This window comes from Desmodus rotundus, chromosome X (genome assembly GCF_022682495.2).
Source record: "Desmodus rotundus isolate HL8 chromosome X, HLdesRot8A.1, whole genome shotgun sequence".
Classification (NCBI taxonomy): Eukaryota; Metazoa; Chordata; class Mammalia; order Chiroptera; family Phyllostomidae; genus Desmodus; species Desmodus rotundus.
Genome location: NC_071400.1, coordinates 98579427 through 98602338, shown reverse-complemented (window position 1 = coordinate 98602338; position 22912 = coordinate 98579427). Strand labels below are relative to the sequence as shown.

General features: G+C 54.0%; 1 protein-coding gene across 1 annotated transcript in view; it reads right to left on the bottom strand.

Moving 5' to 3' along the window:
* ANOS1 (anosmin 1) overlaps window positions 1–14489 on the bottom strand; it is a 105760-nt gene extending 91271 nt beyond the window's left edge. Inside the window, exon 1 of the mRNA XM_071220246.1 lies at window positions 14201–14489. Coding sequence (XP_071076347.1) covers window positions 14201–14407 — 207 coding nt within the window. The 5' untranslated portion in view covers window positions 14408–14489. The remainder of the gene's footprint in view (window positions 1–14200) is intronic.
* Between the last annotated feature and the right edge of the window lie 8423 nt (window positions 14490–22912).

The following is a 22912-nucleotide window of genomic DNA, read 5'->3' as shown; positions in this document are numbered from 1 at the left end:
CAGGCATGAACGTACGTGAGACCTCGTTACCCCCCACGGTCCGGACTTGACATTAGGGGCTGCTCTTCCTGGGGTGGTAGATCCCACGGGTTCAGACAAACATGTAATGACTTATGCCCATTCTTACAGTATCCCGTGGAATAGTTTCCTGCCCCAGCACCCTCTACGTGCTCCCCCTTGACCCCTCCCCACCCCTGCACCCCAAGCACTGCTCTCTTTGCTGTCTCCTAGTCCTGCCTTTTCCAGAATGGCACAGAGCTGGAAGCGTACCACATGCAGCCTTTCCAGATCGGCCTCTTTCACTTAGTGGTAATGCACAGTGAAGGTTCCTCCACATCTTTCTGTGACTGGCTGGCTCGTCTGTGCCTGTCTGTGCTGAATCATATCCCATTGTCCAGATACTCTGGGTGAAGTGTCCTGTGGAGATCTTGGCCCACTGGTAAACTGGCTGCTTTCAGTGGCCTCTTCTTCGCTCCCACGCCAGACTGTGAAGTGTGGGAGCATCAAGGGGAGCACCCTATTCATTTCTGTACCCCATGATCTCGCATTCGTAACAACCGCTGCACAGTTGAACGGTGCGTGAGGTTCAGCTCCAGGTGAAAGGCGCGGCCCCTACCACAGTGAATGTGGCAAGATTCCCACCACCCCGCTTCACAGGTGAGGGAACCAAGACAAAGAGACCCTCAGCAGGCCAAAAGGAAGCTCAGAGACAACTCTTTTTAAAAGGAAAAACGCACTGTAGTTGCAAAGAACTTGTACGAGGAGCAGACTTTAGGGCTGGCTCGCCAAATTTATAAACAGCAAAACTGCAAACATTTAAGGAAAAGATGCAACATGGCCAGTTTTGCGATAGTCTGCTCATGGCTGAAAACCCACGGTTCTCATAAGCTTCTCCCACCCCCAGATGCCCTGCCATGGCTTCAGAACCAGCATGGCCAAAGACAGAGACGCAGGCGGTATTTGGAAGGGTCTCTGCCACAGAAGGAAGCAGAGCATCTGCTACCGAAATCCCCACGTTCCCAAATGCAGACTCAAAGGAGCATCTTCCCAAACTCCCATGCTATAAATGAAAGAGAAGATTCGCAATGCAATCAGTTGATCGGTTGGTATGGTGGAGCCTATTCTTTCAGAGAGGACACCTGAGTGTGTCATATCTCATAGATATGACGTTAAGATACAGGTACACCTACCCAAACACGAGCATTGAAATAGAGACACCTGGGCCCAGACAGCTGTAAAGTAGAAAGAGAGAGAACTAGACCTTGGGGTTTTCAACAGGCGATGTTGGCCCACAGCACACACAGCAACGTTTGGACAAATTTGTTTCTGGGGGTGGGAGGGATGCACCTGGAGCCTAGTGGGTGGGGACCGGGGACTCTGCTCAACACCCTACAAGGCACAGGACGGACCACAGCAAAGAGTCAAGGCTGAGAAGCCCCAAACTAGACTCATCTGGATGGCACGCATGCTGACTGTATACGGAGATAAAATTGTAGTCCTCATTTCCCGCGGTTGTTCAAAAACCAAACAACCCCCTCCTTTCTTCCCAAAATTGTGGAGCAATAAATGGTACCGAAGCATGGAAGTCTTGCCCTACAAAAAATATCTCGAATATATTCTACAAGCCCAGGCCTCCCGAAGAGCAGAAAGACAGAAACTCAGACAGACGCCTGTTCCGATGTAGCTTCAGCCCTAACTATGTTTTTCTGTTCCGTGGTCTACGAGAGACTTGGCCAGGGAACGCACTCTGTGCAGATTCCTTTCTCGTTTGCTTGCAGCTGTGAGGACATCATCTCCCAGATTCAAGAATGTGGAAACAACAGGAATGATGCTCCCCACTGTCTTTTAGACTCTGGCCCTGTGGGAAACCATGCTCCCAGATGTGGGCAGTTCCTGGAATGATCGGCAAGCGAGCTTGGCTGTGCTGCATCACAGTGAGACAGCCGGATGTCAGGATGACAAGGGAGGGAGGGCGGGGTGGGGGAGGGTGAGAGGGAGGACAAGGAGGTGGGGGTGAGGCCAAGGGGCGGGATGCGCTTCTATTCCAGGACATGCTTTGGAGAGCCTGCCAACCTCCGCTCAGGGTCTACTCGAGCTAAAGAAGCGGGGAAAGAAGTTTGAGTCAACCTTTCAGATTTTCAAGGCAACCTTCTCGTAGTAAACGGCTGTGCTAGCCCAGCACACAGAAGAGAAAACGGGGGGCAAAGTGTTCCCCTTCAAACAGGGACGCCTTCCACTGGGGGAAAGTCCACCCTTCCTCAGCACTGCAGAAATAGAAAAGAATCTCAGCGAGAAGCGTTGTCATGGCAACCAGCCTCCTACTTTCTTCTCCTCCTTTCAGAAGGTAGCCAGCACCTTCTGCATCGTCTTGGCTTTCTCGTCCTGCCTGCATCTTTCGGCTCTAGAAGGCAAGCCCCCGGTCCACGCTCTTGAAGCAGTCTGAGCTTGGCTTCTACTTGAATCACCTATAGAGCAGGACTCTTGGGCAGGCAGGGGTCGACCAGATGTCCAGACAGCACCTGCTGTCCATATGGCTGGGTGGTCTTCTGCTCCTTGTTTCCTAGTAGGTTCCTCATCTGCGGTGCACAAAACCCTGGTCTTCAGGGGACATGGCCCCCCAGCAATGGCGGGACATCAGTAAGCGGGACAAAGATAAGCGGCTTGCCATGGAGGAAGGCACAGGGAGTTGAGGGTCTCAGCAAATTGTCTGCACAGAGATTTCTCAGAAAACACTCCACATTTCCAAAAGTGCAGATGATGATGAAGAAGAGGAGGAGGAGGAGGGGGGTGATGATGATTTATTACTATTATTCTGTTCATCCATTGGAAAGCATGCTGGTGGCCCCGAAACACAAGGCTGCTTTGCATATTGGATGATTTTAATGGGAGCTGGCAGTCTGTCCAGGAAACCGGGGGACGTGTAAATATAACATGTGTGTCCTCTTCAAAATCTCTCGCAGTACTTTACCTTTGCAAGTCTTGGTCAATTGTCTCTGCAGGCCACAGCCTATGACCTGTAGTATGGAAAGAATGCTATTGCTTTTCGTGGAATAGGGACTTAAATACAGCAGGGAGCTGCCCTGGCCCACTTGGTGGGAATGTCATCCCATACACCAAAAGGTGGCAGGTTCGATCCCCAGTCAGGGCCCATTCCAAGGTTGTGGATTCCATCCACGGTGGTCAGAGAACATGCAGGAGGCAACCGATTGCTGTTCCTCTCTCACGTGATGTTTCTCTCTCTCTCTCTCTCTCTCCATAAAATCAATAAACATATCCTCAACTGAGGATTTAAAAAAAAAAAAACAGGAGGGAGCGGAGAGATGTATGTAAGTCTACCAAGTGTGTGTTACTGCTGTGTTAAACAAGAGTTGATGAACTCAAATCAGAAGAACCATTCCTATCAACCCAACAGGGACCCGTGAACAGGCGAGAGCACCGTGAATCTGAATGCTTCATTTCGGTTTGCACGTAGGCTTTCTCAGCTGTTCCAGCCTTTCTTGCAGAGAAGTTGTCAGTCGCTACCCGGCCAAGAAGGCGGCCCATCTGGATTGTCTTTAGATGAGCGCGGCGTTTGCTCTGGAGGAAGGAAGACGCCACCGATAGCGGGGTGGGTCTCAAACATAAAGTATTAACGCATTCGAATATCCTAGTGGGCTGCAGGGGAAGGTGCAGACTGAACGCAAAACACGGAGAAAACATCTCTAAACGGCACGGAAATTAATTCCCATCATCTCTCTCGTCCCGAGCACGGGGATGATAAATGGCAGCTTTGGAAGCTGATGAATTACTTGGCAAAATTAACATTTCTTGTTTCATTAAATGCACTCTCTACTTTATGTTTTCATTTCTGGACTTATGAAGTTGTCACTCATTTGGAAATTAGCTGCGGAATTTAAAATAGCATCAGCGATCATGGGAGATTATAGGGAGGAGAAACTGGCATTTTAAAACAATTTTCAATTACAGTTCACATTCAATATTATTCTATGTTAGTTTCAGAAGTGCAGCAATGTGCTTAGGCAATAATGTACCCTATAGAGTGGACCCCCCCACCCCACTCAAGCACCCAGCTGGCCCCCCACTTGCCTCAATCTGGGCACACGACGTCAGAAAACATACATCCCTGAAATTTCTGATGAACACACATTGTATGACGTCTCCAGTGCTGGCAAGGTCTGTGCCTTAGCTTTCAGAGAAAAAAGGTGACATGAAAAATAAAATTATATGTATATTTGTAGGTCCCTGCAACAGACTATTATTTTTTCAAGTTGGCGGAATATTTAATAAGTTGGAGAGCAAACATCGTATTAAATGGCAAAAGCTATAATTTAAAACAAAAGGATAAAGAGAGCTTGAATTAAGAATTTAAGTTCGGCCCTGGCTGGTGTGGCTCAGTGGATTGAGCACAGGCCTGTGAACCGAAGGGTCGCTGGTTCAATTCCCAGTCAGGGCACATGCCTGGGTGGTGGGCCAGGTCCCCAGTGGGGGGCGTGCAAGAGGCAACCAGACATTGATGTTTCTCTCCTTCTCTTTCTCTCTCCCTTCCCCTCTCTAAAAATAAATCAATGAATAAAATCTTCTAAAAAAAAAAAGAGTTTAAGTCCAATTTCCCTCCCTCTTGGTGGGCTATTGTTTCTCCTGTCCCTCTGAGGATAGATTTTAGCGCTTTCGGGATTAAAAAACCCCAGTTCATCACCATATTCTTCTCAAGTGCAGCCTTGAGAACTTTCTAAACTCTCCTCTTCTCGGAATCCCTCACTGGCCAACTTTTACATCGTGCGGATGCTGGAAAGAACCGTGAAGTGTAAGCACTCACACCCACGCTTCCAACCCCTAACTAAAGGAGAGCGTGTGCGGAAGGTCCCCGGAGCTCTTGGGGGTCACGGTCCCATGCACACGTTGTACAATGAGCCGCAGCAGAAGCCAAGAACAAAGGTCAAGGTGAAATAATTGCTATTTCCACACGACACACTCGTCCTCCGTGACGTCCAGGAGGCCAGCTGCTCCTGGGACACTCCTGCGAGGCCCCCGGTGAAACACTGCTCTTTTGTTAGACCAGTGCAGATGTGGCGGACTAAGTTTCAGTCGGCTGAAATTCGTAAGAGGAAACATAAGCCTTCCTAAAGAACTTGTGATAATGCGTCAACAGCTGATGACGTCTCAAGAGTTAAAAGATGGGTCGTGATTAAAATAGCTCCGTGAACAGGCGAGAGCACCGTGAATCTGAATGCTTCATTTCGGTTTGCACGTAGGCTTTCTCAGCTGTTCCAGCCTTTCTTGCAGAGAAGTTGTCAGTCGCTACCCGGCTAAGAAGGCGGCCCATCTGGATTGTCTTTAGATGAGCGCGGCGTTCGCTCTGGAGGAAGGAAGCAATGATCTCCTTAAATATCTGCCTCTCTGCGGGAGAAAACAGTTCTCTCTTAGGGCGGGAGGCCCATCGCTCACATCAGCAGGGCCCCCCAGCACCTGAGATGCCAGAGAGCAGACTGCGTTTGTGGGTTCCCACTGCTGGTGGGAAGGGGACTTGGGTGGGCGGACGGACAGGGGATTAATGTTAGTCCAGGGGACTGGTATTAGTTGATGGACTGATTCCGGGGCGGCTTTGGGCGTCGCAGCAGCCGCCTTGCTGCCCACAATGCCCGCAGTCTGTGAATTCGTGGGGCCCCCAGAGCCAGGGGTAGAAGGACAAACATGGGACTCTTTCACCCCGACCCCCTGGCCCCCAAAGATAACTGATTCTCAATGTTGCTACAGTTGACGTCTGCTCTCTGTCATCTCTGAGTGTAGGAAGCAGGGTCGTGTAGCGTAAACACTTGGGAGTGTAACAATTAGGGCTTGAGTTTCCTTTGACATTTTTCTTTATTGATTTTCAAGAGAGAGAGAGAGAGGAAGGAAGGGTGGGGGGGGAGGCAAGAGAGGGAAAGAGGAAAAAAACATCGATTTGTTGTCCCACTTACTGATGGCTTCTTTGTCTCATTCTAGCATATGCCCTGACCGGGGATCGAACCCACAACCTCAGTGCATCAGGGTGATGTTCTAACCAACTGAGCTACCCGGCCGGGGCAGGGCCTGAGTTTCTGCTATGCAGCACGGGTTCCCTCACTCGCAGACCTTCCGCCTTCCTATCTGTGAAAGAAAAATAGCATTCCCGACCTCACAGAGTTACTATGTAACTGAAACACATAATTCACGTCGGCACAAAGACATTGTAACATGCGGCGCTGAGTGCCGCGGCTCGGGAACTCGGAGAGGTCCTCGCTGTGGGTCCCCCTGCACTCCCTGAAGCTGGGGTCCACCGCACACCAAAGCCTGGGGCAGGGAGCTGAGGTGGGCAGCCCCCTGTTCCACAGCCACCTGGGCGCTTTCTGAGGGGTGCTGGCAAGGGTGCCCCTGAAGGCCACATGAAAAGCATCAGAGCACTTGGGGGTTAGCCTGAGGCTCACCCACCCTCGCCAGAGCCAGAGAATAACGGTCCTGTAGGCCAGGTGCAGGCAGTCTGGCTTCCTGGCCCAGGTGTGTGGGTATCTGAGGGGAGCAGTGTTCCCACAGCCCTGGAGGGGCCTGACAACCAGTGTTCTCACAGCCTGGAGACCGGGTCCGATACACTGTTCCCATAACAGGAAGTGGGCTCGCATGTGCAAAATTGTGTTATGTTAATGTTGCGTCAGTTTTCCAGCTTTTTCCCCTCTACACTTAAACAGGGAGGGACCCCCTGGTGGGGGCGATGATGATGAGGGGAGACACGCAGGGGACAGGTGCCATGATGGTGCCACGTGGGGGAGCAAGGGCCCTGACATGAGACATGCAGATAGACACGCAGCTTGCAGGGTGGGTGGCTCGCCCACCCGTGAATAAAGGCGTGCCCGACATCCCAACAGCTCCGTGAATACTTACTGTCTGCAAGAGTACCGTGAACCTGCCTGGCCTCCCCAGGTGGCAACACAGGTCCACACAGCGTCCTGCAGAACCAGGCCCTCAGCCCTGGGGCAGCTGCAACCAAGAAGCTCCCAGAGCCTGGCTGCTAGCTGAGGGGCTGCTGCTGTCCTGAGCCGCAGGGAGCCCCCCGCAGAGGGGCCGGCTCAGATGAGATGCTGCCTTTATCCCCGTGGGCTGGCCCAGGTTCCAGCAGCCCAGCTGTTCAGCTCACAGGTCATGTCCCTGGGACACTGCCCCTGCCGAGACACGCCCCCTGCTCGGACATGTCACACAGAGGGTCTGTCCCTCCCCCACCCCACTACCGCCACCGCCGCACGAAGGCTGTGGGTTGCCCTTGTAGCCCCTGCTGGGCTGGATGTCCCTCGGGAGCGGGTTCCACGGCCTCGGCTTTGAAACTGTAGACATCCATCAGCATTAGAGGCAATACATGGAAGTGATTAACACAGTGCCTTTAAAAAAAAAAAATCCACAGTTGGTGATTTACGGGAAAGTGAGCTCTAAACACTGTCGCGATACCCCTGCCTCTGCTCATTGGCTTCAGACCTTCTCCACCCTGGGGAGACGCCTCCCCTCCCCAGCCAGAAAGCACGTGGGAAGCCCTTTGAGGAGACAGAGGGGGTGCCAGGTCCTGGGGGGCAGGGCTCCCCAACCACCTGCTCAGGGAATACGAAGGTGGTGAACTCCTGCTATTCCCAGCTATTTCCAAGTATTTCCAACCACTTGGCACAGCTCACTGAGCAATGGACCATGAAGGACTGCAGTGGGCTTCCGTACTGGGGCTCCACATTTGAAGTCTTTGTACTGAATCCATTGGGACGTAGAAAGTAAATTCTGGTCGCAGAAAGCGTTCGGAGTCTGAGCTGGTTCCTTCGGGACGTGCTAACGTGTGTGTGCCCTCAGCTTCTTTTCAAAGGGATAGTGCCAGAGGCGTGAGCTCCGGTGGCGAAGGTTCTCTTCTTTTCCTTCTCGCTCTTCCCTGTGCTGCGTGGCCGCGTGTCTAAAAGCGTGGGGTTGTCCAATCTGCAATACAGCAGTGTCCGATGAGATCAGGCTCTCTGAAGGCAGCGGCTGAGGTGGCTTCCTAGCAGCACAGGCTGAAGGGGCGGCTGGGTATGCGACCTAGCAGGTGAAGGTCTGGGCACAAGGCAGGGAGGGCAGAGGGAGGAGCTGAGGGGAGCCTGGTCCCCTGAACAGTCTGCAGCATCCATTGAACCAACAACTCGGGCACAGCAGGGGCTGGCCGCCGCCTCTGTCCCCTCAGCGGTGAGCCCAGGCTCACGACCTGCCCTCCTCATGGCAGAAGACGCCTGGGCTGCCTGGCAAGGTGACGCCACGGGCAAAGATTCATCTCTGACGGGGAGCAGCTGTAAGCTATTACCAGCTGACACAGGAGCGGGGTGGGGTGAGTGGGGGGCCACCGGAGATCGGGACAGGAGGTCACCAAATGTATCCACTGGGAAGGAAATGGTGTCTTGGACCTCCTTTCAGTACTTCAGAGAATCCGCAAGACATCACACTTTTTCCTAAGACGCTGGCGCAAAGCTAACTCAACTGTCCAGAACATCGATCGGCTTCATCCCTGTACTCTGATGACAAGGGGACCGCATGCAGATCTGTGCCTGAAAAACTTATGGGGCCCAGGGGCTCGGACTGGGGACGCTGTGAGGGGGCCACTCCGGAATTCCGAAGGGCTGCGAGCACTGGCACTCTTGCCCCTTCCCTGGCCCTATTTCCGCCTGGCAACAGTCTGCGTAGTCGCGCCGTGCTTCCCGGGCAATTGCCGGGAGTCCCCACCCACCCTCACAGTTGTATGAGTCGGATTTGGGGAAAGCGAGGCCCAGCTGCCCAGGGAAACAGCCTGGTATTGAGGTGACAGCCACCGTGCCCCTCGCCACGCCCACACAGGTCTCTTCCCAGCCCTACGGTCCAGGCTCATGCCCCGAAAAACACAACGGGGGTGTACTCGGAAATCGGGTGACTCCCCGTGCAAGAACTACTAATGCCTCCTCATGTAGGGTGGCGTGCCCTAAAGCGTGAGCGCCGCGCCGAGAACATGAGCTTTTTTCAGTGTCGGCCTCCAAACACGCATGTGTCTCCTATGCACCGTATAAGGACACCTATGAACGTGTACAGGGTGTTAAAATACATACATGTAAATACATACAAAGCATTTCTCCTCTGAGGATGTGGGGCAGACGGGAGACAAGGACGTCCACAGGGGCTTTCTGGTGCATTTTTCAAATGTTCTGCAAGAGCCACAGTGAAATTACCTTTTACATCACGTTCAAGAAGAAACCCTGGATTCAAACCACCGCCACTGCCCATGAATAGCCTAATGTTTAGTTTGGGTCACGTTCAGAAATTCTTAGAAACACAGCCAGAGGTCCCGTGACGTGAGCCGGGGAACCTGAAGGCCAGACCTGGGGGTGGGTGGCCTTTGCTCCCAGTCACCCTCTGAACACCTGGCCTTCCCGGCCCAGAACCTGAAACTCACCGCAGGCCTGGGGACACATCCGGAGGGGACCCTCACCCATCGCTAAAGCTCTCCTCCACACATCCCGGAGCCTGGGGCAGAGGTGTGGCAGGCCAGGGGTTTTGATGTCTAAATGGTTTGTTTACTTTTTCTCCGAGGACAGGCTGATGCTCCCCGGAGAAGCAGCTAATCACCAGCTTAGGTCTCCCCTCTGCCAAAACAAACAGCTGGCAGTTACTGCGCAGGGAAAGCGTCTGATCTTGAACCGGCTCCCTCGGGGAGCCTATCAGCAGTGGCCTTACAGGGTGAATTATGTCCCATTAAGCAAGAATCTCTTAACACTAATAAAAGTCTACAACTCCAGGGCCAACGGAGGCTGCCAGCAACCTGCCACTTATCTTCCACCAAGATCCCGCCCTGTTCTTCCGCCAACCACTGGCACCAGGGCCTTCCTCTCCCAGTCCCCCTGCCCCCCTCCCTGGCCCCACCATCTGCGCCTCCTCCCTGAAAACACAGGTGGAAGGTAAGGTGTGCTCATCCGCAGGGCTTAGCTCCAGGATTCGGCTCCTGTTGCCACCGCGAAAGGAGTCCCCTGTGAATGTCCCAATGAGCCCCAGCGAGGACGTCACTCTCAAGCAAAGTAAGAGTCACAGAAAAACACACAGGGCTTTTTCCCAGCCATAATCTCCCCTCTTCTCCCTGCTCTCGAATCTTCTAGTGCGTTACCCAAGCAACTCAGGAGAGTTCCTTGCAGCGGGTCCAACCTCTCCCACGAGCTCTGCGCCCTTGACACGCACAGGCGCCCGCCGCCGGCTTCACGGGGCTGCGAGAGGCCCACACGCAACACAACCACTCCCTGCTCACACGGGCCCCAAATCCCTGTCACCTTCTGCCCCCGCAGGGTCCTGGGCGTGGGTGGGAGGAGGGGGTCGGGGTTGAGAAAGCACGCCCTGACCGTCCCACAGCTCAGTGGGGCTGTCCTTGGGCCATGCTGCTGGGTGGCCAGCCAGAGCGCACAGGTCCCCAGGGACAACCTGTCACCCACCCTTCATGCAGGTACGTAGCTGTGTCCGGTGAGGACACCGCAGGGCACTGGCTTGCCCGTGCGCTACGGGCTGACCAGCAGGAAGAGCTGCACAGCCTGGGGCTCTTCTAGGACGAAGGGCAACGCATCGCTGCGGCAGGAGCAGAGCAGGACACCGGGCTCGAGTCCTGCCTGAGCAAGAACATGCGCACACGAGGCCCCCAGCACCTACGGAGAACGGCCTCCACGCATCCTGCAAGCTCCCCTTCCCGGGCTCCCACTGGACACACCTCCCAGTGGGCACTTTGGGGGGTCCTGTCTTCCTCCTTCCCAGCCTGATGAGCCTGGCGTCCTTCCAGCCACGGCCGGGACCCCCCAGGGAAGAGCCAGGAAGCCCAAGCCGTGCAGAGCAGGTGCTGCTGCCTGCAGGTGAGTGTGCCGATGTGTGCATGGCACGCGGGCACCACACAGTTGCGGGGAACAGCAAAGGCTCCCCAACCACCCAGGCAGGCGGTCCTGTAGGAAACTGGCCCACTAAGCAATCAAACCCTAAACGTCAGAGCAGACCCCCAAGCAGCAGCGGCCCTCCCTGGGAAGCTGGCTACACTATTCCCCGCGTGACCAGTCCCCCTTCTCAGCACCACCTTCCCTTGCCAGCGACCGCAGGGTACAAACGGGCCTGCCTCCTACGGTTGTCGGGGGCACTGAGATACCTCTCATGACCCCTGGAGCAGCAGCAGGTCCTTAGGAATCTTCCAGTGGGCGTCAGCTCTGTGTTACCCTCCTTCCCGTGTCCCCAAGATGTTCAGGACCGCTGGTCAGCCATGGGCTCGCACTGGACCCAGGAGAGGCTGGCCGGTCAGGGTGGCGACCTGCCCATGCCGCCCCTCTGCAAGGGGCAGAGCCCGACGAGGAGCCCCTGCCTGGCTCCCCACCCGCCACCTCTGCTCCGCACCCCCAGGGCAGACCGTGGCCTCGTTCCCTGAGGCAGCACGGCCTCCCACCCCGCCCACTGGCAGCATTTCAACCACACGCGTGTGTGGTGTGAGAGAACCTCACACGGCGGCCTGCCCCATGCCGAGGCGGGCTGCTGGCAGCCTGTGAGATGCTACCTACCGTGTCCTTTCTGTTCGCATGTGACGGGAGCACACAGCAGTGAGCCGGTGCCGTTCAGAAGCTGTGTCCCTCTGCGTGGGAAATTGTAAGCACCTCCAGGCCCAGGGGCTGTGCCCAGTAATCCAGGGATCTGCTGCCACCCTTCCCAGCAGCACGCATCGGTCAGAGTGCCCTGTGCTTCCGGGCGTGGCCGACAGCCCCGTGCTTGGCGGGTGAAGCCAACCCAGCTCTGTGGACAGGAAGGCACCAGCTGCGCCCCGTCTGCCTAGAGACCTCTAGCTGCTGCAGGGCTGGCCGATGTGGGCGGGAGAAACTGGCGCTGACTGACTCTCTGTGCTCCACGCGTGCACAGGCTGGGTCCTCACCAGCCACGGCCCTGGCAGCTTCCCTGCGGGAGTGCACACCCTCAGCTGGCCTCACGCCTGGAGACCAGTGGGCTCCCAAGAAGACGCCGGAGGAGTTGGAAACAGGCAGCTGCCCCAGAAACAGCCTGAGCTTGGGCTGCGTTGCACGAGTGAGTGGGGTGGGGTGAGCCTGCTAACGGGGGATCTCCCCAAAGCGACCCGCGGCCCACTCATAAACACCGCACAGAGATGCCCCCACGCCCTCCCAATTACTTAAAAGGGGGGCGGGAAAGGAAAGCTTCATGATGAACAAGGACCTGTGAGCTGCTGTCTTTTCAAATCCCAAGAAAGCCTTCCTCCCTGCAATTTGGATACATCGGAGAGCCATTCCAAGGTAGGCCTACACCCCCCAGAGCGGCTGCGCCATTGATTGCAAAAGCGGCAGTTATTAAGTCCTAACTGAGTAATTTGCAGCTTCCTTCACCCCAGCTAATTAAAATGTAATCAGGGTTGTCTGCAATGCGCATTCTGTCAGCAGTTTTTCTTCCGCGGGGAAGTCGTGCCAACCGAGCACAAGAAAAGCCTTTCACGGGAATTGGCTCCGTTTGAACTGCGTCTTCAGCCGCTGAAACTGTAAAACAAATAAATCACAGCCACTGACAATTCAGTAAAAAGACAAGGACAGAAAGGAAAAGATACTCTTTCTCCCCAGGAATGGGCGGCTGTGTTTTCTGTTGTTGAAACAGTGTAGCATCTTCTCAGGAGGGGGCCGGGCCGGGCGGGCCGGGCGGAGGCGACGGGGCCAGGTGGCTGGGCGGGCGCCCCCTCCAGGCCGCCCGCGGAATGTCACCGCGGGAGAGGAGCCCTGCGTTTCCCCTCCGCCCAGACCCCGGAGCCCCCAAGTGCTGCCAAATTCCGCGAAACCAATTCACGCTGCTTCTTTGAGAACAAACAGACCCGCACACTCAGGCAAACTTCTGGAGCTGCTTCAACCTCCCAAAATCTCAGGATGACATGCCCACCCCACACCCCTCGCCCCCCGCCCCCGGAGATTTGCCCCAAACTCCACAGTCAGTACAATCGCCTCCTCTGGCGCGGCTTAATTCCCAGGCCCCTTGGGAGGCGCCCTCCCCGCAGTCCGGAGAATTTAAGGGCAGAGGACTCCTCTTCGAAACCCCCAAAGAGGTCCCCCTACCCCGTTTCCTTCTGGCCTCCGCAGTGTCCCCTGCGGCCAGAAGTGGGGATCTTACAACAGGTGAGCAGCGAACGGTGTTGGCGAGGTCGGGGAGAGAACCGAGGCAGAGGAGAGACTTAAGACGCAGGCGAGGAGGATTTCAGAGTGCGCGCGCTCAGCTCGGCTGCGGAGTCGGGGAGCAGCTCCCTTGCGCTCCCGCCCTCCCCACCGGATCCCTGCTCAGGTCCAGCGGGGGTCTCCGCCACGATGGACCCCCTCCACGGGCGCCAATCACGCTTTTCCCCAAACCTCCTACACACACCCTGGCCCACACACGCGCGTGCGCGCGCTCCAGCTGTGAGGGGTGGTCTGATAATGACCCCTGGCCTCTTCTCGGAGCATCCAAACACGACCCCTCTGGTCCTGTATCCCCTCCATCTCTTCCTTTACCCTCCACGCTATTCATTGGCAAAACCTTGACGCTGTGCAGCTCTGCACTGGGGCGCTCACAGCCACCACCGCGCCCTGCCCGGACACACACTCCGGAACACACGACTTGCCCCATCCAAGCGCCCTGCCCGGGGCTCGGAGGGTGGGCCGCGAGCTCCGGGCCCGCCTAGTGGGACAGCTTCGCTCCACAGAGACAAAAGTATCGGCCCGCGGGCACCTGCGGGGCTGGGCACGTCTCTCGGGTCCCGGGGCGCAGCCGGATGCGCCTCCCCACCTCGCTCGTTGTGCCTGCGGCGCCAAGGGTCCCGGAGCGCCTGGGAGTTCCCGGGAGTTCCCGGGACTCGCCACCAGCCCTAGTCCCGCGCGCCGCAGTCCCGGGAAACTACCGAGCGCACACACCCACCCTTGGAATCCACCAGCCTGCACTCCCTCCCGCAGTCCGCCGCCGGGGAGAAGGGAGTTCGGCAAACAGGCTGCAGCCTTCCTTTTCCTTTCGGGAGCAGGGAGAAGCCTGGAGAGGCGTGTTCGAGCACCGCGATTGTAAAGTCCACGCGGAAGAACAGCGGACCCGCCGGTCACCCTGGGCGAGAAGTTTGGGCGCCGAGGCCGGAGGCGCGCGCCCTAGTGCGTTCCCCGCGCGGCTCGCAGCTCCGGGAGCCCCGGGCGCGCGGCGGTTCGCGTACCTGGAAGTGCTGAAAGAAGGCGGAGATGCGCGTGATCTGCAGGCTGAGGCACCTGGAGGCGCAGCGGGCCCGCTGGACGCTCCCGGCCGACAGCGACTCGTCCAGCCGGCGAGCTGCCGCGGCGCCGGGGCCAGCCGCCAGGGAACTCTCGGCGGCCGCCAGCCAGAGGCAGAGGGTCAGGGCCGCGCCGGGTGCCCAGGGCACCATGGTTGCGGGTCGGGGGCGCGGGCGCCGGGCGCTGGCCGAGGCTCCCAGCTCCGCGCCGGGGCCGCACTGCCGGGGACCTCGCGGTCGCTGCAACTCGGCTGGAAAGTTCAATCATTCAACTCCAGCCCCCGCGCTCCCTGCCTACCTCCCACCCCGCGCGGCCTCCAGGGGTGGGGTGAGGGTGACAGGCGGCCGCGCCATTGGCTACAAGGAAAGTGAGTGACAGGGGGGCCGGGCCGAGAGCCGTGGGCAGGTCTTAGAGGCGGCTAGCCGGGGCGCTCCCAGGGACGGCGACAGCGACCGAGTCGCCACCATGCGCGCCTTTCCAGGTGGTCCGTCTGCCACGCAGGCGCCCCCACCGCCCGCATGCGCTCCTTCCGACCCCAGCTTCCAGGTCAACGTCAGGTGTGAGCGAACCCGGGCCTGGGGTGCCAGGGGCTGCGGCGGGAAGGAGGGTCTCGGTCCCCGGGGGCTTCAGAACGGAAGGCCTTCCTTCCCAGCTTCTTCCCCGGGTGCAAGCGGCGCTCACCCTTCGGCACGTCTGGATTTCTCTTTTCCCAGGTGGTAGGGAAGGGCTCAGTCACCGAACTGAAGAGAAAGTCAGAGGAGAGCAGCCAGGTGTGAACATTGGGCGTGTTCCTCCTCCCCTGGCTGCCATTCGGTCTGTCCTCCCTCCTTCCCTCCTGCTTCCTTCTTTTCCCTCCTTTCTTCCCTCACACCACCCCCCCCCCGCCCCCTTTCCTTCTTCCTCCCTCCTCCCGTGTCAGGGTTACCTGGGAAACGACCAGAGGACAGCCCCGCGACCTTTGTTAAAGAGACGCACGCCCCCGTGTTCCTCGGGTGTCCGTTTGTGGCAGGCACTGTGCTCCCGGTGTCACTCTTTCAAAACAGAAGTCTCTCCGGAACCCCCTGTCACCCCATGTCTGCCCCCAGCCTCCGGATTCACCTTTTGTGAGCAGTGACCTTGCTGCCCCATCATCTGCGGTCTTCTTTTCCAACGCTTGCTCACCGCGCTTGTTGTCCCTCCCCACACAGGGCCATGCCTGGGGAGGGGGCACCTACATCTAGAACACACCCCCTGTTCCTCAGTGCATCCTTCCCCTGCTCCAGGGGCAGGCAGGCGGGAGACCCCCCAAAGAGCAGGGGTGGGACCCAGGAAGCTGTGCATGGGGGGCTTGGGGATGTTACATAGCACCCCAAGTCGGGGAGACTCCTGTGCACCCACATTCGGATGCACGACAACTGACTCACAGCTGCACGGTCTCATACAGAGGGGCGCTTCCATCCCAAACCCTGTGACCTCCGGGAGCACGCAGCTAGGCCCAGCCAGGGCACACTAGCTGTCAGCCTGCTCGGGGGGTACGGTGCCAAGCTTCATGCCTCTTGGCGTTGCCTGCAGTCCTTTGCCCCATTCTGCTGCACACTCTCCACAGGGTGCATTGGAGACTGTCCTGCTAAGTTGTAAGGGGAACCGCTTGCTGCTATCCCGTGACACCTATGAGTCTTTCTCACCTACATCACCGCCTAGTACATCTTCACGCAGAAGAGCCAGCGAGGCCAACAGAGGTCACTGTTTGGTGTGTTCCTCGATGATTTTAACAAACAAGGTTCTCAGGGCAGAGAGAGTGTGACCCGAAGCATCCCCCAGAGCCCCACCTTCCAAGGATCCTCACTGGTCCAGGGCTGTCCCAGCACCTTATCACAGGGGTGAGCAACTCAAGAATCCGCTTGCGCCAGAAACGTAAGAACCTCAGGCCAGAGCTCACCTGAGCTCAATCGTGTGTTTGAAACGGTGCGCAGAATTGCAAAGGGAGACCTTTTAAAAGCGCGTTAAGGATACCCGATGTTGACGGAGAGTGAAGAAGCTGATGGGAGTGGCCCCAAGCGGGAAGGCGCATCAGTTAATAAAAACTCTCCAAAAAGCCCTAGGGGATCCTTGGTGCGCTTTTAAAAGCAGCTTTTCCATGTTCAAAGAGCTCCCTGTATATATGTGTATTTTTTTAAGCCATGTGTGTGGTACTTACACAGGCTCCGTCCCATATTCATTTCCGTGAAGAAATTCATTTTGTAATCAACCACACACACACACACACACACACACACCCAGTTGGCTGCACAGAAAGCCGGGCGTGAAGCACACGGGCCACTTCGTGACGGACGTGTTAAAACAATACCTGCATTTGCATTGCTTTCCTCCTTTGCAATTATCACGGCCTTCCTCTGCGATTAGCCTGGCCCTTGTCACGTGACTTATTTTCATTGCACTCAGAATGTAGTTGTGTGTGTGTGTTTTTTATTCTGCTCAGATGTGCTCAATTTCTCCGGCAGTTTTCCCTGCGAGTCGGCACAGGGACGTGCTGTGACTTCGGCAGGTCCGCACGCCGCACCCTGAGCTCGTGAAGACCAAGCACGGGGGACGGGAGCCTGGAGTGTGTAAAGGTTGCAGGTTCGATTCCCAGTCATACCCAGGTTGCGGATTTGATTCCCGGTTGGGATGCATATGGAAGACAGCTGATATCTCTCTCTCCCTCTCTCTCCCCCCTCCACCCTCTTTCCCCACCTCTCTCTCTCAAATCAGTAAACACACCCTTGGGTGAGGATTAAAGAAATATATACACCTGGGGTAGGACGCTGGAATCTGAATTTTTAAACGACACCAAGCAAGTGAACCAGGGACTGGTTGGAAAGACCACTGGTTTAGCAAACACATACCTCATCGAAGATGGAGCAAAAGGTTTGATTTCAGCAGCATCCATGACCCCGCTTTGGGGAAGGTCCTTTCTTAGGCGTGGGTGTTGGGAAGGACTGGACACGCCAACCTACTTCTGCCCAACCACACTTACATCTGTTTTCCACTACATTTTCCTGACACACTCTTGGACTCGTTTTGGGGGGGTGGGACAAGCGGCTTGTCTTTTTAAAGGCTTCCAGCTACATTTGCCATGGACGCAAGAGGAAGAAAGCAAACACCAGCTTCCCCTGACATGCCCACAAAAGCAAAGAGAGAACTTGCCCTAAAACCAGAAGGCCGACACTCTCATTTGATGGCGTTTAGGGGTCTCGAATGGAACATGGTCCGGTGCACTGGTCACAGGGCACCAGGAAGTGAGGGGCGGGGGCTCAATCGGGAGGTCCAGTTTCCGCTCCATGGCCTTCATTGGACAAGGCTGCCCCGCTGGCACCCTGCCCAGGCTCACCTCCATGTCTGCAGGACCGGTCACCGGGCTCCCAGGTTTCCTCTTTAAGTGATGGAGCTTTGGTCCTCCTCCTGACCCGATGCCCTCTGCTCAGCTCTGGGTCCCCTGGTCCAGGTACCACGTTAAGAGAGAAAAGGAAAGAGAGACATGGGGAACGGGAGATGCAATTAGCTGAGTGGATGACTCTCAGATTTGCATTTTTTTAAAGATTTTATTTATTTATTTTTAGAGCAAGGGGAACAGAGGGAGATAGAGAGGGAGAGAAACATCAATGTGTGGTTGCCTCTAGTGTGCCCCCTACTGGGGAGCTGACCCACAACCCAGGCATGTGCCCTGACTGGGAATCGAACGGGCGACCGTTTGGGTCACAGGCCAGCACTCAGTCCACTGAGCCACTCCAGCCAGGGCAGATTTGCATCTTTCATAATATGATTTCAGGAGAGAATGGGGCAAACCTCTATGGCACTGTACCGATCTGGTCTCTGGCAGCCCATTTAATCATTGTACAAATGAAAAAGTTAGCTTTTTGCGTAAGTCACTGAATGTATACTCTACATTTCAGAAAAGAGCGTCCGCGTCCATTTTTAATCATCTGCTTTCCTTTATTATCTGGCAATGTAGATACTGTATTCGGGGATAACTTTAGCGTAGACCATATTTTTCTCTGGAGCTAGCTCATAAAAATTTAGCTGCAATATATACCGGTACAGAAGTATTGTTTTTATTAACCATCTCGATATTTATTTACCTAGATTCTTCCAAGGAGTATTACAAATATGTTTGCTATTGCTTTTATGCACCAAAGAATATTTTAAGGAAATTTTAAAACTTTTTTTTTTTTTTTTTTTGCAAAATGTACCCTTTCAAACAATTGTCCAAAAGCATGTTTTCAGGCTACCACTTTTCAAGAATTCGCCTCCTTGCCCTTTTCCCTCCGCTCCCCCCAAGTCACCATTATCCCATCAATTAGTGGCAACTTTGTTCTGCTAAGAGCATCACTAAAGTTTTGTTCCCTCACTGCAATGCTGACTAAAATGAATGGCGAAAAGATAAAATGTATCCGAATTTGCATTTCCGGGTTGGCAGGGTCAGTTGTATGGCGAAGGTCCCCTGTCAAGGCCCTTGCTCGCCATGCCCCTGGTCCCAGGACTTTTGAGGAGAGCACACTGGGGGCCTCTGCTGACGTCTCTGTCCTGCTGAGCCCACCATAGTGGACCCCGCACAGAACCCTGGGCTTCTCAGGTCCATGCTTTTCCAAGGATGTTCAAGGCCAGTAGGTACTTGGTTTCACTCATCAGGCCACAACCCTGGAAATAACCGTAAAAGTCCTCTCCGGTAGCCAGGAAAATGCAGGAAACTATTGAAAATATAAAAAGTAACTGGCGTGTCTCCGGTTCTTGAACACGACCAAAATATTACCAGTCTGTCCCCAAACATGTTTTGAGAAGCATAAGGAAATTAAATTTAAATTATATAATTGTCACCCCTAACAATTCAATAAAAGAGTTTTAAATAGTACTTTTAAATACAAGTGAATGAAAAGGAAATTTTTTTGCCTGGGTTGTGGGAAAAAAATAAGACATTAAGTCAATTAAGTGCACATTTTCATCTAATTTCATAAAGAAAATAATATATTCTTGCTCCGGAAATATGGAAATTTCATATCTTTCCAGTTTTCTCTGTATAATTTGAGTGCTTTCCCAGAAATGCATTATGTCAGGTTTCCTTTAATAATCTTTGCATTCATATTAAAGCCATTTTTTTAAATAAATAAATGTAAATTATACAATTTTAATGAAATCTTACATGATAGAACTTTAAAAACTTATTTTTCACTTCTGAGTGGCCTACTTTTCATGGGAAATGACTGGACCTTTCCGTGCAATTTATATTTAATAGTTGGTAAAACGTAACGTGTAAAAAAGCTTCTTTAGAAAGGGAGCTGAAATCAACAATCACACTTTATTCTGATTTTCGTTCCTCCACGTGAAAAAAACCCACAGGTGCTCTCGGAAACATGAACAGTCAGTTCTGTTAAAACAGTTACAGTCGGCTTTAGTTTGGTGTTTTCAAGCCCAGCGAAGTTTACACGGAGTCCTGGGTAAAAACACCATGGATTTTGGGGGGGGAAGCTGCTGAAAATTTAAAAGGCAGCTTCTAACAGCAAACAGCGCCACATGCTGGTCATACAGAGGCAATGCGAAGGAAACAGCGAATTCTCCGTCTGTGATAACGTTTGTTTTAGGGCTGAATTGTCTCCTCTGCGGCAGGAACCTGACTGTGATCCTCACGCGACATTCTCAGTTCCTGCCGACTAGACTAAGCTCGTGTGACTCGAAGCACAGGAAGCCTTTCCTTGGCAAAGACACGCACGCGGAACTAAATGGAAGAAATGAGCACTGCCGTCTCCGAATGAGTTTTTCCTGGGTTTTTGAACGCCTTTCCCACTATTCACTACAAAGTGAAATGACAAAGGCAGCTGTGTGGGAATTATATTCCAAGAAGCTTCTGTTCAGGACACCTTCTGTTCAGCTCACGCACGGCTTGCTTCAGTTTTTAGAATATATGAGAATATGTGAATAAAATTCAACATGGGGAGAAACTAAAGCCAAGAGAGGTGATAGGCTTTGCCTGCAGAAAATGCTTTTCAATGCTCACAGGCCAGTTCCGGCAAGAGGAACCAACGGCCGAGAGATAAAGATAAACACATTTAATACCTTCAAGGATGCAGCGTGATACTAAGAGGCAAAGTAAACAGACCAAAGAAAGTATACTGAGATACAAATTAATACCTTTCTCTTCTGAACCCATAGGAGCATTTTTAAAAAAGCATTCCCTTGGATCAGAACAGGAGAAAAACGGGCCCCAAAATTGTGATTGACTTCCTGGGTTTTCTATCGTGACTGCGTGGAACCAGCTGGAGGCTATGCCACTCTCTGACTCAGTGTGGGTGTTTCAAAGAGTCGCAAATCAAAGCTTATTCCCCCCCTTCCCTCCTGCATTCCATTGCGTCTGGGCCTCCTGATGCATGCCCCTCATTCATACACGCACACTAAGTGTTGACTTCGAGTTGCAGGGAGTGAACTCCAAGAAGAGGAGCTCACTTGCAAGTTTTGGAAAGCTCGATAGGGGTCTATGGCCATACCACCCTGAACACGTCCAATCTCATCTGGAAAGCTTGCTATGTGGGCTTTACTGATACCTTAAGAGTTACTGAAATGATGGACGCCTGAAACAAATGGAAATGCACCAGACAATGCCTTGTCTCTGCTTCCCAGAATGCAGTTTGGCTTTGCATGCAGCAACCCCAGTGACAGCAGCCTGCAGGGGGCAGCAAAGTACTGGGGGCAGGAGTAGCACCAGCATTTGCCCCAGAGTCTGACAGCTGGAACTGAGTTTGGAACTCAAATCACTGCCTCCTTCCTCTATTTCTCACCTTTGCAGGATGCGGGGGGGGGGGGGGGGGGGGGGGTGCAGGTGGAGGGGTGGGTAGTTGGGGGTGTGGCCTCCAGAGCTTTGCCCTGCCACCCCACCTTGGCTATTTAGGTTGTGCATCACCTTCCCTACCTTCCTAAGTTCAATTGCTTCTGCTTTAGACACTCAGGGTACTTCCTGTTTTCCTGGTGGGTGTTACAATACACAATTGTATTTCTTCTGGTTTCCAGCCAGTGTCTGGGGAGGCGGGCCAGAGAAAGGGAAGGCGGGCCGTGGACATGGACACGCTGAGGACTCACCACAGAGTTAAACCAAGTAACTGAGCAGTGTCATAGGGCCAGCAGATAAGCTTTGGTTTTATAGGTTTTCTTCATTATCAAAGGACAGAAGCACATAAATCACCCGTTGGCGACAAGAGCTTGAACCTTGTGTACGGTGGAGTCACACTCACATGTGGCAAAGTCATTTATCATGCGGTTTTAATTACAGGAGGAGGCACATTGTATTTATCTCTGCGTCCTCACCCTCCAGCCCGGAATGTAAGAGTTAGCTGATAAATGCTCACCGAGTGATGAAATGAATGGGCTGAAAATATTAAAACGTGCCCGTGCAACGCATCCCACATTACAGTAGAAGACAGCGCAAGAATTCTGAGCTTGGGAGTGAAGAAAATTGCCCCTAGTTTGCAGCCACAACAAAAAAGGCGGAGGATGAATGTGTTGTGTAGACGTGTGTGACTCACTGGGGGAGGGACTTTTCTGGTGGGCTCTCAGGACATCTAGTCGACCGCCTTGGACCAAGCAACAGTGATTGACAGATACTCAGAGGGAGACAGAAACCCTCCGAGCTCAGATCTGTATGCGGAAGGTCACCCCTCTGAGCTTCCAGGCATGTTGGAGGGCACTGGTGTTCACTGGACAGGTGGTGACTCAGAGGGAGGACAGAGCAAGACACAGACGGACACAAAAGACAAAGGAACTCTTTTTTTTTTCAAGATTTTATTTATTTATTTATTAGAGAGAGGGAGGGAGGGAGAAAAACATCAATGTGTGGTTGCCTCTTGTGCGCCCCCTACTGGAGACCTGGCCCACAACCTAGGCATATGCCTTGACTGGGAATCGAACCAGGGACCGTTTGACTCACAGGCTGGTGCTCAACCACTGAGCCACAGGGCAGGAACTCTTTTATTCCATTGCCCAGGATGTTATCTCTGGACTTGACTGAGGAGCCAAGAGCGATCACAGAGACTCGATGCGTTCTTCCCTTCTGCTCTTGGGGAAGTCTCCCTTCCACTCTCGAAAGGACACACTGCCTCCAGCTTCCCAACTATGAAGGGTAGCGCAGTTGCGTGTGTAAGGAGTGCTTACCATCTACCAGAATTTCGAGCCTTGGTTTGGCGACTTGTTTTTCCCTCTGACTTGAAATTTCCGAAGTCGTGCTAACTTTGAGAACTTTAAGCTACTGCTCTCTTATGTGAGATGTTTGTATCTTGTGTCCAACGTGCTAGCCAGGCATTTCTTCATGGGCACGCTAAGGTTTACCGGTGCACTTGACCGCATCGCTGGAAAGATTCAAGATGTTTTCTATGGGATAACTTATTCCACGTGTACCCAACAGCCATGCATTCGGAGGGACTGACAGAGATGACTTAGAAAACCTGAGAAGCTCATGTGGCGAATGAGCAGCTGGCAGACAGAGAAAAATGGCGACTCGGTGCCTTCACGGCAACGGAAACTGTGTAGACGGGAAATTTATCAGTTGGACGAGAATCGATTTTCTCTCTCGATCCCTATAGCCAATCTTCTCCATCTGAAAGGCAGCAGCGTTTGCCCCGGAAGAGTGTTTGTTTATGTGTAACTAGTGCATCTCGAGA